General features: G+C 45.4%; 1 protein-coding gene across 2 annotated transcripts in view; it reads right to left on the bottom strand.

Annotated features, from left to right (window-relative positions):
- AAGAB (alpha and gamma adaptin binding protein) overlaps window positions 1–18276 on the bottom strand; it is a 56675-nt gene that overhangs the window by 1493 nt on the left and 36906 nt on the right. The window contains exons 7-9 of one of the 2 annotated variants that reach the window (XM_040342246.1): window positions 17761–17860; window positions 14846–14974; window positions 10148–10197 (exon numbers count right to left, since the gene is read on the bottom strand). In XM_040342246.1, the coding sequence (XP_040198180.1) occupies window positions 10148–10197; window positions 14846–14974; window positions 17761–17860 (279 nt within the window). The remainder of the gene's footprint in view (window positions 1–10147; window positions 10198–14845; window positions 14975–17760; window positions 17861–18276) is intronic. The other variant, XM_040342247.1, reaches the window with a different exon arrangement.

Below are 18276 nucleotides of genomic sequence, written 5' to 3'. Positions count from 1 at the left end.
AACCCCTTCACTGCCAGTGGCATTTTTATAGTAATCCAATGCATTTTTATAGCACTGATCGCTATAAAAATGCCAATGGTCCCAAAAATGTGTCAAAAGTGTCCGAAATAATGTCGCAATACCGAAAAAAAAAATCGCTGATCGCTGCCATTACTAGTAAAAAAAATATAATAAAAATGACATAAAAATACCCCCTATTTTGTAAACGCTATAACTTTTGCGCAAACCAATCAATAAACGCTTATTGCGATTTTTTTTTACGAAAAATATGTAGAAGAAAACGTATCGGCCTAAACTGAGGAAAAAAAATGTTTTTTTATATATTTTTGGGGGATATTTATTATAGCAAAATGTAAAAAATATTCATTTTTTTCAAAATTGGCGCTCTATTTTTGTTTATAGCGCAAAAACTAAAAACCGCAGAGGTGATCAAATACCACCAAAAGAAAGCTCTATTTGTGGGAAAAAAAGGATGCCAATTTTGTTTGGGAGCCACGTCGCACGACCGCGCAATTGTCTGTTAAAGCGACGCAGTGCCGAATTGCAAAAAGTACTCTGGTCTTTGGGCAGCAATATGGTCCGGGGGGTAAGTGGTTAAAAAAAGTGTATTTTTTTCCCAAAAAAGTGTGCTTGTAAGACCGCTGCGCAAATACGGCGTGACAGAAAGTATTGCAACGATCGCCATTTTATTCTCTAGGGTGTTCGGATAAAAAATATATATAATGTTTGGGGGTTCTAATTAGAGGGAAGAAGATGGCAGTGAAAATAGTGACAAATGACATTAGAATTGCTGTTTAACTTGTAATGCTTAACTTGTAATACCAACGGCCACCACCAGATGGCGCCAGCTCGCACAAGGAAAAGCTGGGGACTTCACAAGGCCGCAAAGCCGTGGCCTCAATTACCGGACATCACAATTACCGGACATTATTTTTTTTGCCCACCTTCAAAGCCAAGTCGCCAGGACGCTATTTCTAGTCGACCGTGATTTGTCGAGCCCTGCAGTACCGGGTCTCATTTATGGGGGTGCCTTTGTGAACCCAACAAACAGTACCGGGTCTCATTCATGGGGGTGCCTTTAGGAACTCTACAATACAGTACCGGGTCTCATTCATGGGGGTGCCTTTAGGAACTCTACAATACAGTACCGGGTCTCATTTATGGGGGTGCTTGAATGAACCCAACACTACAACCCCGGGTTTCATTTATCGGGGTGCCTCACTAAACCCAAGAATACAACACCAGGTCTCATTTATTAGGGTTCCTGAATAAACCCAACACTACAGTACCGGGTCTCATTTATGGGGGTGCCTTAATGAACCCAAGAATACAACACCAGGTCTCATTTATCAGGGTGCCTTTATGAACGCAACAATACATTACCGGGTCTCATTTATTTGGGGGGTGCTGAATGAACCCAACAGTACAGCACCGGGTGTCATTTATCAGGGTGCCTGAATGAACCCAACACTACAGTACCAGGTCTTATTTATGGGGGTGCCTTTATGAACCCAACAATACAGTACCGGGCCTCATTTATGGGGGTGCTTGAATGAACCCAACAACACAGCACTGGATCTCATTTATGGGGGGGCCTCAATGAACCCAAGAATACAACCCCAGGGTTTCATTTATCAGGGTGCCGCAATGAACCCAACATTACAGTACCAGGTCTCATTTATCAGGGTGCCTTTACAAACCCAACACTACAGTACCGGGTCTCATTTATTAGGGTGCCTGAATGAACCCAACACTACAGTACCAGGCCTCATTTAATCGGGTGCTTGAATGAACCCAAGAATACAACGCCAAGGTTTCATTTATCAGGGTGCCTGAATAAACCCAACACTACAGTACCGGGTCTCATTTATTGGGGGGGGGGGGGGGGGGGGCTGAATAAACACAACATTACAGCACTGGGCCTAATTTATCAATGGTACCCGAATAGGCCCAACAGTACAGTCTCATTTATAGAGGTGCCAGAATAAATACAGCACTGGGCCTTTATTATTAAGCTGGCTCCCACTGCCATCTATCTGCCCTATGAAGAGGGAGAGAGTTACTGTTCTCCTGCACAGTACTAGATCGAGTCAGGTAAGTATTAGAGGGGGGGGGGTATCCCCGACCACATAAAAAAGAGATTTTTAATACAGCTTACCTGTAAAATCTTTTTCTTGGAGTACATCACGGGACACAGAGCGGCATTCATTACTATATGGGTTATATGGAGTACCTTCAGGTGTAGACACTGGCAATCTTCAAACAGGAAATGCCCCTCCCTATATAACCCCCTCCCATAGGAGGAGTACCTCAGTTTTGTAGCAAGCAGTATGCCTCCCAAAATGGTCCTCAAAAGAGGGGTGGGAGCTCTGTGTCCCGTGATGTACTCCAAGAAAAAGATTTTACAGGTAAGCTGTATTAAAAATCTCTTTTTCTTTATCGTACATCACGGGACACAGAGCGGCATTCATTACTATATGGGATGTCCCAAAGCAATGCTTACAATGAGGGGAGGGAGAACATCTCCAAGATAAAAGGATTTAATTTAGAGATATACTCAAATCATAATAAATCCAACTTATTTGAGAAAAATAATCTTAAATTTTAAATTTAACTCAAAAAAAAGAGGAGCCCCCGGAATCCGAGGGTCTCAAACTGCAGCCTGCAGCACTGCCTGCCCGAAGGCAGTATCAGTATTCCTTCTTACGTCCAACTTGTAGAATTTTGTAAACGTGTGGACAGAAGACCAGGTTGCCGCCTTGCAAACTTGAGCCATAGAGATCTGGTGGTGTGCTGCCCAGGAGGCGCCCATGGCTCTAGTAGAATGAGCCCTTAATGATACTGGAGGAGGCAACCCTTTCAAGCCGTAGGCCTGAGTGATCAATTGCTTAATCCACCTAGAAATGGTGGACTTTGCAGCTGCCTGCCCCTTCTTGGGCCCATCCGGTAGAATAAACAGCACATCTGTTTTCCGGATCTTCTCTGTAGCTTTAAGATAGGCCTTCATGGCCCTGACAATATCCAAGGTATGCAGCAACCCTTCCTTTCTGGAAGTAGGTTTAGGGAAGAAGGATGGTAATACCAAATCCTGGTTCAAATGAAAACTGGATATGACCTTCGGTAAGAAGGAAGGATGAGGGCGGAGAACGACCTTGTCCTTATGAAATATAAGATATGGTTCCTTACAGGATAAGGCTGCCAGTTCCGAAACTCTTCTTGCGGAAACTATGGCAACCAAAAACACCAACTTCCTTGTCAGTAGAACCAAAGGAACTTCAGCCAACGGCTCAAACGGTTGTTTCTGTAAACTTGACAGAACAAGATTTAAATCCCACGGACAAAGCGGAGATTTAACTGGAGGTCTAATACGTAAGACCCCTTGAAGGAAGGTCTTAACCAGCGAGTGGGTGGCCAGCGGCCGCTGAAACCACACTGACAGGGCAGAAATCTGTCCTTTGATTGTGCTTAATGCCAATCCTTTATCCACTCCTAGCTGGAGAAAACTTAAAACTCTATCTATGGTGAACTTGCGAGGAAGCCATAGCTTGGACTCGCACCAGCCTATATAGGCCTTCCAGACCCTGTGATAAATCACCCTAGAGACCGGTTTCCTGGCTCTGATTAGGGTAGAGATTACTTTCTGAGACAGACCTCTACCCCTGAGAATCAAGGATTCAGCTTCCAGGCCGTCAAATTTAGATGCCGTAAGGCAGGGTGGAGGATCGGACCTTGCGATAGCAGGTCTGGCCGTAGAGGAAGAGTCCAAGGGTTTCCCACTACCATCCTTAGGATTAGTGAGTACCAAGCCCTTCTGGGCCATGCTGGAGCTACCAGGATAACTGGTATGTGCTCCACCCGGATCCTGCGCAGCAGGCGGGGTAGTAACTGGAGCGGGGGAAACGCATAAAGAAGCTTGAACTGATGCCAAGGGCAAACCAGAGCATCGGTTCCGCAGGCCATCGGATCCCTTGAGCGGGACATGAACCTGTCTAGCTTCTTGTTGAGTCTCGATGCCATGATATCCACGTCCGGCACTCCCCATCTTTGGCAGAGTGCTTGAAAGACTTGTGGATGCAGAGACCATTCCCCCGGCCATAGAGTCTGGCGGCTTAAGAAGTCCGCCTGAAAGTTGTCCACTCCGGGAATGAATATTGCCGATATGCAGGGCACATGAGCCTCTGCCCATAGGAGAATCAAGCTCACTTCTCTCTGAGCGGCCTGACTCCTGGTCCCCCCTTGGTGATTTATGTATGCCACTGCCGTGGCATTGTCTGATTGAATTCTCACCGGGAGCCCCTGCAATTTCGACGTCCAAGCCCTGAGGGCTAGTCGAACAGCTCTGAGCTCCAAGATGTTGATGGGTAAAAGCTTCTCTGGCTTTGCCCAAATACCTTGGCGAGTGGAACCATCTACAATCGCTCCCCAGCCCGTCAGGCTGGCGTCTGTGGTCACTATCTTCCAAGCCACTGGGCTGAAAGATTTTCCCTTCAGTAGATTCTGAGGGTCTAACCACCAACACAGACTTTGCCGGACTCTTGATGAGAGAGGCAACGGGATATCCAAGGCCTGTGGCCTTCTGCTCCATGCTGACAGGATGGCTGCCTGCAGGATGCGAGTGTGGCTCTGGGCGTATGGCACCGCCTCGAAAGTAGCCACCATCTTGCCTAGTAATCTCATACATAGGCGAATAGTCGGTTCTTTCTTGCTTAGAACCAGTAGGATTAATTCCTTGATGGCTTTGACCTTCCTCAGAGGTAGGAACACCCCTTGTTGTTCCGTGTCTAATCTCATGCCGAGATATTCCAACTGCCTTGTGGGCTGGAATGCTGACTTTTCTCGATTTAGGACCCAGCCGAACCTCTCGAGGTATTGGACCGTGAGGGCCACTGCTCGTTCCAAGCCGGGAGACGAGTGGTCTATGACTAGGAGGTCGTCCAGGTATGCTAGGATCGTGACCCCTTGGATCCTTAGCTTGGCTAGGATTGGAGCTAGAACCTTCGTGAACACCCGGGGGGCCGTAGCCAACCCGAAGGGAAGCGCCACGAATTGGAAATGACGCGAAGCCACCATAAAGCGTAGATATCTTTGATGTGGCTGATAAATTGGAACATGAAGGTAGGCATCCTTTATGTCTATGGACGCCATGAAGTCGTCTTTTTGGAGTGTGGCAGCTGCTGACCGCACGGATTCCATCCGAAATGAGCGGACTTTTAAGTATGCATTTACCATCTTTAGGTCCAAAATTGGCCTGACATCTCCATTGGGCTTTAGGATGATGAATAGGTTGGAGTAGAAACCCAGCCCCTGTTCCAGGACTGGTACCTCTACTATTACTTCCTGGGAAAGTAGATGATCTAGAGCCGCCCTTAATGCGGCTCCTTTCTCCAGATCGTTTGGAATCCTCGACTCCTGGAAATGAGGAGGAGGAAACCTTAGGAATTCTAGCTTGTAGCCTGTGGCCACGGAAGACCGTACCCACTCGTCGGGAATGCTGGCTTCCCAAATCTCCGAAAAGAGTCGCAGCCTTCCCCCCACCTTCGTGGGTGGGGGCGCCCCTTCATGAGGTAGACTTGGGGGCTGGTTTTGCTGGCTTGCGAAACCACTGCCTCTTGCCCCTAACAGCCTGTCCTTGTGATCTGCTGTTGAAGCCGAAGTTTGTTCTTGCAGGAGGCCGTCGATACTGCTTGGCATTAGAGGGCCCCTGCCCAGGGGAGGACTGTCGTTTAAACGCAGGTCCCTGAACCCTCTTCTTAGTTGGCAAGAGAGTACTCTTGCCGCTTGAAATGGTCTGAATGTATTTATCTAAGTCCTCTCCGAAGAGCCGTCCTCCATGGAAGGGAAACCCTGCCAGGAGCTTCTTGCATGGGGGCTCAGCCTCCCAGCTTTTTAACCATAAGAGTCTTCTCATATGGATAAGGGATAATGATAAACGTGACGCTTGTTGGATAGAATCCTTGATTGCGTCTACCGTAAAACATATGGCCTTAGGGACATCCGAAAATTCTTCTGCCTGCTCGGCAGGAATAAGTTCAAGCATTTGCTTAAATTGATCCGATAAAGCTTGAGCGACTCCAATCGCAGCCACGGCTGGCTGTACTACTGCCCCTGCAGAAGTGAAGGAGTTCTTAAGTAGGGCTTCCAAGCGTCTATCAACTGGATCTTTGAAAACCTGTACGTTTTCTACAGGGCATGTTAACGATTTGTTAACACATGAGATGGCTGCGTCTACTGCAGGAGAAGCCCATCTCTTGGAAAACTTTTCTTCCATAGGATATAAGATAGAAAATTTCTTAGGTGGAAAGAAAACCTTGTCTGGTTTGTTCCACTCTTGGAACAAGACTTCCTCCAATAGAGGATGGATCGGAAACACAGCACTGCTTTGAGGCGCCCTCAGTGAGCCCAAAGCTGAAACCGTCGATACCTGGAGATCTGGTACAGGCAGGTTGAATGCCTTATGGACCAAGTCCGTCAAGCCCTGAATCCACCAGCTCTCCCTCAGGGAGACTGCCCCAGACTCCTCTGTATCCGGATCTTCGATCCCTGAACCTACTTGGTCTCTGTCCAAGAGGTCCAATTCCCCAGAGGAAAGGACCTCCTCTTCCGAGGATCCGCGCACGGGTGACGGAGATCTATTCCGCTTACTACCCCGCATGGCTGCGGCTATCATTTCTCCCATGCTTCTCCGCATCTCATTTAAAGAGGCGAGTAACACCTCCTCCGTGACCACCTTAGGGTTGGGTTGACTCGCGTCAGCTCTAGCCCCAGACCCCGATGGCCCAAAGGCTCCCTGTGGGGAAAGCAGCGGCATAGCTCTATCCGAGACCTCAGATTCTGCGGGGGAATCCCCACCTTTTGTACCCTCTGATCTTGATGCCATGGTACAATACCGAGGTACACCTGCTACTTATTGGTACCTGGGACTTATAATAGTTAAATGCCCAAACACCTGTTTGGGGAATAAAAAATGTTTCCTCTACCCTAGATGACACTTTTTTTTTTTTTTTTTTTTTTTTTCAAAGAAAAACTTTTCTTCTTTTTTTTTTTTTTTTTCAATCTAGGCAAGAAAAAACATTCTATCCCCCTGAGTAGTATTGCCAAAGAAAAGACTATGAGATGGAAAAGAAAACCAGCCTATTCCTAGGCTAAACCACAATCTTCTGAAGACTGTAGTATTCTTTCTGGCCACTGTGTGTCCTCAGCGCCCCGTGCTTCACTCCAGTCCTTCCTCCCTAAAGGCCAGAGAAATGAATGAGCTGTGGCATCTAAGGAAGGGCCGCCCCTTCCTTTAAACCACTGACCCGCCCTTCCCCCCCCAGCTAAAACGGCGCCAAATGCGTCTATAACACGTGCACGCGCACCGCGCGCGCGCCCGCCGACGGGGGGGGGGGTTGGGAGGAAGGGCCTCTCTGTTCCTGCAGCCGCAGGCCTGGAACACACGAGGAGGTCAGCGTTTTGCCTGCCTTGCAGGCATGAGGGAGAGGACTGGATAGAGCATCGCCTGGAGGCTTGCAGGTAAGCATAGCTCTCTGACACACACATACACTTGTACATAAAAGGCCCCACTCACAGCTTTTCCAACACTACCAGGGAGGTCACTTTTTATGGGGAAATATAACATATAGAGCCATCCTATCTTCATGATATGTGACTGGTTTGCCAGATGCAATGCATAACCTTAGGCATGTCCCCTGTGACCTCCCAGAAAAAACTTGCTAAGAGCCAAGCCCCGCAGGTTTTTCCCCTTACTTACCTGCTCCATGCCGCAGGACTTTGCCAAGCAAGAGGTCCAATCTTCCCCCATCTCCGTGGGGATGTCTAGACCTTCAGGCCCTGGGAACCTTCTTCTTCCATGAAGGATCCACTGTCCTGGGCCCATACAGCACCCTGGCAAACAGAAAACATTAGGCGCCCCAAAGGTTTTCTAAGTTCTGGGCCCAGGGTCCAGCTCTCTTAAAAAGAAAGCATTATGGGCTATACCCCAAGGGTTTGGGGTCCGGTTACTGACCACTTTAGCGCGCAGGCTTTTTTGGACAGAACCGGTAGCTCACCTAATCCCAAGGATGCGGAGGCAAGCTAAACCATGACTAACACCTAAGACACTGGCGTAAAAACTGAGGTACTCCTCCTATGGGAGGGGGTTATATAGGGAGGGGCATTTCCTGTTTGAAGATTGCCAGTGTCTACACCTGAAGGTACTCCATATAACCCATATAGTAATGAATGCCGCTCTGTGTCCCGTGATGTAACGATAAAGAAAGTATTTTATAACCAGTTATGACCCCAGCCGCCGCAGTTATACTCACGGCAGGTTGGTGCCCCTGGGCGAATCGCCGTAGCTGTACGTCGGCTGCTTTAAGACCAGTTGGGGAACGCGCCCGCGGCGCGACGGCGGAGCCGATGCGCGTGCCCGATGCCTGCCAGCCACCCGCGATCGCTCCTGAGAGAGACAGAACGGAGATCTGTCAATGTAAACAGACAGATCTCCGTTCTGTAAGGAGAGGCGGAGACAGATCTGTTGTTCATACTGATTATGAACAGCGATCGGTCTCCTGCTCCAGGCAGTCCCATACAGTTTATACAGTAATCAGTGGCTATTTTTTTTTAGCTCTCATCGCTGTATAAATGTCACTGGTCCCAAAAAAAGCGTATGATCAGTCCATCGCTATGTCGCAGTCCCGGAAAAAAATAAAAATTTGCAGATAGCCGCCATTACTAGCAAAAATATATATATATATAATATATATATATATATATATATATATATTATATATATATATATATATATATATATATATATATATATATATATATATTATATATATTATATATATATATATATATATATATATATATATATATATATATATATATATATATATATATATATATATATATATATATATATATGTGTGTGTATCCTACATATTTTTGGCAAAAAAAAATAAAAAATCACAATAATCGTATATTGTATCGTATATTGATTTATATAATATATATTATATACATATATACACACACACACACACACACACACAAACTGAGGAAGACATTATTACTTTTTTTGGTGATATTATAGCAAAAAGTAAAAGAATATTGTTTTATCTTTCAGAATTTTCAAGGCTTTACAGCGCAAAAAAAAAAAAAAACCGCACAGGTGATCAAATACCACCAAAAGAAAGCTCTATTTGTGGAAAAAAGGACATACTATGGCCCGGATTCACAAAGCACTTACGCCGACGTATCTCGAGATTCGCCGCGTAAGTAAATATGCGCCGTCGTATCTATGCGCCGTGCCCACAAAACTAGATACGCCTGAAAATAGGCTTCATCCGACCGACGTAACTTGTCTACATCGGCGTATCGTGGCCGCATATTTACGCTGGACGCATGTGTCGCTCCCATTGATTTTCTATTCAAATATGCAAATGAGGGAGATACGCCGATTCACGATCGTACTTGCGCAGGCTACGATTGGTGCGCGGAAGTCGTACGTACGGCGTAAAGTTATGCCCCATAAAGGAGGTGTAACTCAGCAGCATCCATGCAAAGGGAACACAAGCCGGCGTATTTTACGACGTTTACGTAGTACGTGAATAGGGCTGGGCGTAGGTTACGTTCACGTCGTAGGCAGTGATCCGTCGTATCTTAGGGAGTAGTTCCGACGTGATTCTGAGCATGCGCACTGGGATACGTCCACGGGACGGCGCATGTATGGCACTCGGCCCATCATTTGCATGGGGTCACGCCTCATTAGCATGGCTCACGCCCACTTCCACCTACGATGGCTTACGCCGAGGGAACCCAGCGCAGATTGGGAGGCAAGTGCTTTGTGAATTTGGTGCTTGCCTCTCTGCGCTACGTCGGCGTAGCGTATATTAAATGCGCTACGTCGGCGTAGCGTATATTAGATACGCTACGCCGGCACAGCGTCGCACGACCGTGCAATTATCAGTTAAAACGATGCAGTCCCGAATCGCAAAAAATGGCCTGGTCATTAAGGGGGTAAATCATTCTGGTCCATAAGTGGTTAAACAATAATAAAAAAATTTAATTCTCATCAAGATGATCACTTATAATTTATAACTACAGTATATCCAAACAATAATGGAAAAAAAAAAAAAAACGCCCCTAAAAGACACTGGATTACCTTTTCTGCGTGCAATTTTCTTTGTTCATGCGGTAATGTCGCAGCTTTATCTGTGAAAACCAAAAAAAAAAAAAAAAAAAAGATGAAGCACAACAATTCCACTTTTAAGCAATCAAATATGCATTGGAAATCAACTTAAACCAATGCAATGCCAGGTATTTCTTTGTATTAATTTCCTTTTTTTTTTTTTTTTTTTACAAACTTTTTATTAAGTTAAAAATAATGGTACAAGTCATTATATCATAAATCCAGAGAAATACAGTGTATAGGAATTATTATTATTGAGGTTTAGGACAAAAATTTCCATGCCAATCCTGATTATTTGGTAGCAGGAGACTGGGAAATAAATAAAAGTGAATAGCAGGTTGCTGTGGTTGAAAGCTGACAGAAAGCGATCAAATGTCCTATGTGTCCCGTCATCATTAACCACTTAAGACCCGGACCAAAATGCAGGTAAAGGACCCGGCCAGTTTTTGCGATTCGGCACTGCGTCGCTTTAACTGACAATTGCGTGGTCGTGCGGCGTGGCTCCCAAACAAAATTGGCGTCCTTTTTTTCCCCCACAAATAGAGCTTTCTTTTGGTGGTATTTGATCACATCTGCGGTTTTTATTTTTTGCGCTATAAACAAAAATAGAGCGACAATTTTGAAAAAAATGCAATATTTTTTACCTGTTGCTATAATAAATATCCCCCAAAAATATATAAAAAAACGATTTTTTTCCTCAGTTTAGGCCGATACGTATTCTTCTAAATACTTTTGGTAAAAAAATATATATAAAAAAAACGCAATAAGCGTTTATCGATTGGTTTGCGCAAAATTTATAGTGTTTACAAAATGGGGGATAGTTTTATTGCATTTTTATCAATACATATTTTTTTTTTCACTACTAATGGCGGCGATCAGCAATTTTTTTCGTGACTGCTACATTATGGCGGACGCTTCAGACAATTTTGACACATTTTTTGGGACCATTGTCATTTTCACAGCAAAAAATGCTATAAAAATGCACCGATTACTGTGAAAATTACAATTGTAGTTTGGGAGTTAACCACTAAGGGGCGCTGAAGGGGTTAAGTGTGACCTCATCTGTGTTTCTAACTGTAGGGGGGCGAGGCTGGACGTGTGACGTCATTGATCGGGTTTCCCGATATTAGGGAACACACGATCAATGACAGCGACACAGTAAAGAACGGGTCCCACGGTCACGGAGCTTCAGATGGGGTCGCGGGTGCGTGCCCGCGACCCACGGCTGGGCACTTAAAGAAGACGTACATGTACGTGCTTGTGCCCAGTCGTGCCATTCTTCCGACGTATATGTGCAGGAGGCGGTCCTTAAGTGGTTAAAGTGTTTGTAAAGGAGAAATAAAAAAAAACAAAAACAAACCCGTTATACTTACCTGCTCTGTGTAGTTGGTTTTGCACAGAGAAACCCCCGATCCTCCTCTTCTCGGGTCCCTCACCAGTGCTCTAGGCCCCTCCCCCTTGCCGACTGCCCCCATAGCAAGCCGCTTGCTGGGGGGGCACTTGTGCATGCTCGCTCCCAAGCCGGCTCTCTGTGTCTATAAGACACACAAAGCGTGGCTCTAGCCCCACCTCCCGCTCCCTCCTTGCTAGCTGTGATTGACAGCAGCGAAAGCCAATGGCTCCTGCTGCTGCATCTCAGCCAATGAGAAGAGAGAGAGAGAGAGAGAGAGAGAGAGAAAACCGGGAGAGCCGCTGCTCTGGTGCATATTGCTGGATTGGAATTGGGCATAGGCAGGGCTGGACAGACAATAATTTGCCCCTGGACCACTTTAATTTTGCAAACAAGCATAAAAACAGTATATAAACGATACGCAATTGTGCAAAAAAAAAAAAAAAACATTTGTAGCATAACATAAGGAGTCCTCACTCACCTCTTTTATTATTTCACTTATTCTCCTCTGTATTTTTCTCATCCTTCCCACTTCACTGCATGAAGTGGAGGGCGAGCCGCGCAGCAATTACTTTGACAGGCTGTCACTGAAACCGCCCCACTGAGCCATCGGCCCACCGGGAAACTCCCTGTAGTCCCAATGGCCAGTACATGCCTGGGCTTAGGCAAGTATTAAGGGGGGCTACACACAAAAGGGTTTTGCCTTCATACATAAAACGCTTAAAAGGTAAAAAAAAAAACTTCAGACTTTAGAACCACAAGAATGTTAATTTGTATATTTTATCCCACCTAAGCAAGCACCTCATCCCGAAAAGTAAAAAAATAGAGAGACTATTGGGGTGGGATTATAGCGGTGCCAACCGATAATAATAGAAACCAATGGTACTTTAAAAATAAAAATGCATTATAAACATAGTTAAAAAACAATCAGATCATTGTGTTTCATTGTACATCTCCATTAGGTGGCCATACAAATGGATTTCTGGTTGTACAGGGTTTATATGTCCGTATCATATCCCAACATGTTTCGCCTTTAAGCTTCATCAAACCATCTTATTAACAAACCAATAAGAAGACACGAAGGACACCAGAAAACCCCCAGAGGGTCACCACTGAAACCAGGAGCACCGATGAAAGGGGACATCATGCGGCCACAGAGAACACACAACATTTAGGTTAAAAGAAGGTGTTTGGAATGAACACAAGAGGGCGTCTGCAGGTAAAGCAGCGTATGTCCTTTTTTAAATCGAAGCAGTACTTACCGTTTTAGAGAGCGATCTTCTCCGCCGCTTCCGGGTATGGGCTGCGGGACTGGGCGTTCCTATTTGATTGACAGGCTTCCGACGGTCGCATCCATCGCATCACGATTTTCCGAAAGTAGCCGAACGTCGGTGCGCAGGCGCCGTATAGAGCCGCACCGACGTTCGTGACGCGATGTATGCGACCGTCGGAAGACTGTCAATCAAATAGGAACGCCCAGTCCCGCAGCCCATACCCGGAAGCGGCGGAGAAGATCGCTCTCTACAACGGTAAGTACAGCTAAAAAAAAGTTAAAAAAAACACCCGATTCCCCTTGACAAAATGAGCCTCAATCTAATGTTAAAAAAAAAAAATTCGGGTGAACTCCCGCTTTAACATTGAAATCTATGGCCCTCAAGTTGCATGAAAATTGAACCAAAGTAGGGCATGAACCACTCTGAAGTTGCTGCAAAGTAAACCCTGATAGGATTGACTTCCTTCCTTTGCCCCTGCAAACTAAAAGCATAATGTGCTTTCTGTGTCCCCGACAATATGTGAAATATGTTTCGTATTATATTTTGTAACGCATTAAAAAAAAAAAAAAAAAAAAAAATGTCTGTGTATGTTTTCTATATTTGTTGTCAATAAAAAAAAAATTTTTTTTGCTTCCGTTCAATGCTTCCGAGCATGCGTCGACTTGATTCTGAGAATGCATGGATTTTTAACCGATGGACTTGCCCACAGACGACGTTTTTTTTTCTATTGTTTTTTTAACCATCAGATAATATTAAAACAGGTTCTACGTTTTTTCACCGACCGTTTCCATCAGTCAAACCGATCGTGTGTACAGGGCATAACTCTAAGGCCTCGTACACACGACAGAGTTTCTCGGCAGAATTCGGCGAGAAACTCGGTCAGAGCCGGATTCTGCCGAGAAACTCTGTCGTCTGTACACTTTTGGCCCGATGGAGCCACCGAGGAACTCGTCGAGAAAATAGAGAACATGTTCTCTATTTTCTCGTTGTTCTATGGGAGAAGGTGGCCCGCCGAGCTCCTCGGCGGCTTCATCCCTGAACTCGACGAGGAACTCGATGTGTTTGGCACGTCGAGTTCCTCGGCCGTGTGTACGGGGCCTAACATGTAGACATTTTTAAACTTTTCCTTTTCCCTCAGATCTTTTTTTTTCCCTTTTGTTTTGTTTAAAAATTTCACCTTCTCCTAAAACTTTTGTGAATCAGTACTGCTTGGACCTCGAAGAAGGGGACACCCCCCCCCCCGAAAGCTCGTCCATGAAGAATTATATGTTCGTGCAAATAAAAAAGTAAAAAAAAGGGTTGTCCCGATACCACTTTTTTAAGACCGAGTACAAGTACCGATACTTCCCTTAGTGCAGTCCTCCTTCACTTACCTCATCCTTCCATTTTGCTTTTAAATGTCCTTATTTCTTCTGAGAAATCCTCACTTCCTGTTCTTCTGTCTGTAACTCCACACAGTAATGTGAGGCATTCTCCCTGGTGTGGAGTGTCGTGCTCGCCCCCCTCCCTTGGACTACAGGAGAGTCAGGACGCCCACCAACACACAGCTCCTTTATCTGCAACGTAGAGAGCGTCCTGACTCTCCTGTAGTCCAAGGGAGGTGGCGAGCACGACACTCCACACCAGGAAGAAAGCCTCACATTACTGTGTGGAGTTACAGACAGAAGAACAGGAAGTGAGGATTTCTCAGAAGAAATAAGGACATTTAAAAGCAAAATGGAAGGATGAGGTAAGTGAAGGAGGACGGCACTAAGGCAAAGGAAAATATTTAGGGGGAAAAAAATTACCTTGACAACCCCTTTAAGTGGTTACATTTAGACCCTCAGACTTGTTGTAGGCCACAAGGAAAGAAGAAAAAATAAAAATCCGTTTCTAAATTTCAACAAAAATACGAGCTTTTCTTATGAAATCCTGGTTTGTAGGCGTCGGTTTGCCCAACATTAGTCCAGAGAGAGTTCCACGATCACTACAATAATTTATCTACTCCACAAAAACACGGATTTTCACCTCCAAAGTAGTTTTTTTTTTTACCCTTCATTTCCTGAAGTTTAGAGAAAAGCCGGCCAAAGTTTTCCATGTCTCCTTCTCCCGAGGTGAGACTGGCGAGTTCTCGGATATCGAGGTCCAGCATCGGGTCTGACAGAAAATATTCTTTAGTCAGTAAAGTCATTCTCCAACCATTTATCATCACATCATCCAAAGTAAAAGCTATTCCTGGTTATCAAATGAAAATCTTTATTCTGCTTTACCACAAGGTTTTACATGAAAAAATAAATACATTTCAGGGCGCACATTCTGCATTACCAAGGTGAAATGTACAGGAATATTCTTGGGGGTTCCTAAATGGACTTTCACTCCACAGAACAAATGTTGGTGCAGGTTACAGATCCATCTACCCGTCTGGAACAGGATTCAGAATCCAACACAAGTTTATTATGGGCTTGTCTTTATTTTTTTTTATTCATATAAAAATTATATTATATTTATATATAAAAAAAATGTGGGCGATTTTTAAGATTATATTTAATGATTTTTTTTTTTAGCAGATAGTATTTTTTTTTTCTAAATATGGGCCCGGATTCAGAAAGCCCGGCGTAACTTTGTGCGGGCGTAGCGTATCTCAGATACGCTACGCCGCCGTACTTAGTGAGGCAGGTTCTGTATTCAGAAAGAACCTGCACCCTTAGATACGGCGGCGTAGCGTATGTGGTCCGGCGTAAGCACGCGTAATACAAATTATCCAGGCAGTGGGCGTGTTGTAGGTCAATGAATGGTGACCCCACGTAAATGACGTTTTTTTACTAACGGCACATGCGCCGTCCATGGATGTATCCCAGTGCACATGCTCTAAATTACGCCGCAAAGCCTCATTGGTTTTGACGTGAACGTAACTTACGCCCAGCCCCATTCAGGGACGACTTACGCAAACTACGCAAAATTCTACGCTGGCCCGACGTCCATACCTAACATTGGCTACGCCTCATATAGCAGGGGTAACTTTACGCCGGAAAAAGCCTTACGTAAACGACGTAAAAAAATGCGCCGGGCGCACGTACGTTTCTGAATCAGCGTATCTACCCAATTTACATAGTCTACACGTAAATCTACGGAGTTCTGTGATTGGACACAACACAAGTTTGGCAGCTGATTTCAGCCAATGATTTGAAGTCAGCTCATCAGTTGTGGCCAATCACACACACAGAGTTCTGTGTTTACGAAAACACAGCAACCAGCAATCTGGCTGTTTTTTTTTTCTTCCTGCTTTGCAGGGAAAAGAAACAGCTGAATAGATAAGCAACACCCCTTTCACATTGAGCTGCCCATTGCGCCGGCGGTAAAACGCTGCTATTTTTACCGCTGACATATGTGCGGATTTGCGGTGCATTTCGGCCGCTAGCGGCCGAGAAAGGGTTAAAACTGCCCGCAATGGGCTGCTGAAGCAGCGCATTGTGGCCGGTATAGCCACGGTATCCCATCGATTTCAATGGGCAGCAGCGGTGGAGGAGTGGTAAATGCACCGCTCCTTCACCGCTCCAAAGATGCAGCTAGCAGGACTTTTTTTTTTACAGTCCTGCTAGCGCACCGCTCCAGTGTGAAAGCCCTCGGGCTTTCACACTGGAGAAAATGGACAGCTGTTTGAGGGCGGATTGCAGGCACTATTTTTAACGCTATAGCGCCTGCAATACACCCTCAGTGTGAAAGGGGTCTAAAAGCAGCACGTATTACACTTGTCAGGCATTAACCCTTTGATTGCCCTAGATCAGGCATGTCCAAAGTCTGGCCTGCGGGCCAATTGCAGCCCACGTTCTGGTTTAATGTGGCCCCCATGGTAATTTGGAGATAGATAGATAGATAGATAGATAGATAGATAGATAGATAGATATATCTCTATCTATCTATATCTATCTCTCTCTCTCTCTCTATCTCTCTATCTTATGTGGCCCCCAGGGCCACAAAAGACATACACCGTATTTATCTGCGCTGCCTCGGAGGGGACAGGGAGGGGACGGGACGAGTGCTGTCAGATTACATACAGGAAATTCTCCTGTTTACTTAGCGGTGTCTAATAGGAAGTCCCGTCTCCTGGGCTGCCATTGGACGACTGTTCTGTCCCATCATAGGAGGCGGGACTTTGTATGAAAGAGTCCGCCATGTAAATAGGAGATTCTCTTGTACCTAATCTGTTTGGTACTCGTCCCCCATCCATGTCCACCTCTTTGATCAGGCTGCACTGAAGGCAATGGTGAGGCTGCATTCAGAGGCTGCATTCATGGCAATGGTGAGGCTGCATTGACCCTTGTTTTACATCACAGTTCTTAATTTAAAATTGTATTTTTTTCCTGAAACTTTCCTCTTAAAATCAAGGTGCGTGTTATACGTCAATAAATACGGTATATCCAAATAACACGCCTGAGCTCATCTCTTCACCACACACAGCCACCAAGGCTGGAAAATTCTTGTTGGAGGAACACACTTAGACAAAATTTAAATGATTCAAAGAATTTCAGGCAAAATGGTCGGCCCTCACACATGTCCACTTCGTCAAATCTTTGAAAAAAGTTTGGACACCCCTACCCTAGATGTTAACCTCTTCCCAGCCAGTGTCATTAGTACAGTGAAAGTGTATAGTATTTCTCACTGAATTAGTGTCACTGGTGATGTCAGTTAGTGTGCTTTCCATCCAGCGTCAGCAAGCGCCAGATAGTCCGCCACACTATCACAATCCCACCATAAGTCACTGATCACCACCATTACAGTATAGCATCTTAGTATGTATGTATGTATGTATGTATGTATGTATATATATATATACACACACACACACACACACACATACAAACACATATACACACATATACACACATATACACACTGCCTTGAAATAGTATTACTGCCCTTAGTTTTTCAGGGCCAACACTCACCCACAACAGACTCAATCTGAGAATCGCAATGACTTCCAGAATCTCCACCTCGTCCCGGATCCGCAGGATGTACTGCAGCCTCCACACTGGATACAGAGACCTGAGAGACAGAAAAAAGCATCGACTCAATTCCATGGGTATGGCCAATTTGTAGTAATAGAGGCGCTATTCTCTATTAACCTCTTCCTTACCGGGCCATTGTAAAACGACGCCGGCAGGAACCCTTCCTCGATCCGGGTGGACGTCCTTTCTTCCCAGCAATCTAGGGGGCGCGCGGCACCACCTGTGACCCGATGTCCGCCGGGCACCCGCGATTGTCGGTGATCACGGCAGGAGTGTGGATCTGTGTGTGTAATGATGGGGTGTAAACACACAGATCCACCTCTTGTCAGAAGTGAGGAGACCGATGTGTGTTCCCAGTAAAGAGGAACACACATCGGTCTACTCCCCTTGTGAGTCCCCCTCCCCCTACAGTTAGAACACACTTTAGGGAACATATTAACCCCCTTCAGCGCC

Source organism: Rana temporaria, chromosome 3, assembly GCF_905171775.1.
Source record: "Rana temporaria chromosome 3, aRanTem1.1, whole genome shotgun sequence".
In the NCBI taxonomy this organism is placed as follows: domain Eukaryota; kingdom Metazoa; phylum Chordata; class Amphibia; order Anura; family Ranidae; genus Rana; species Rana temporaria.
The sequence above is the reverse complement of the archived record's forward strand: the minus strand, read 5'-3'. Positions and strand labels throughout refer to the sequence as shown.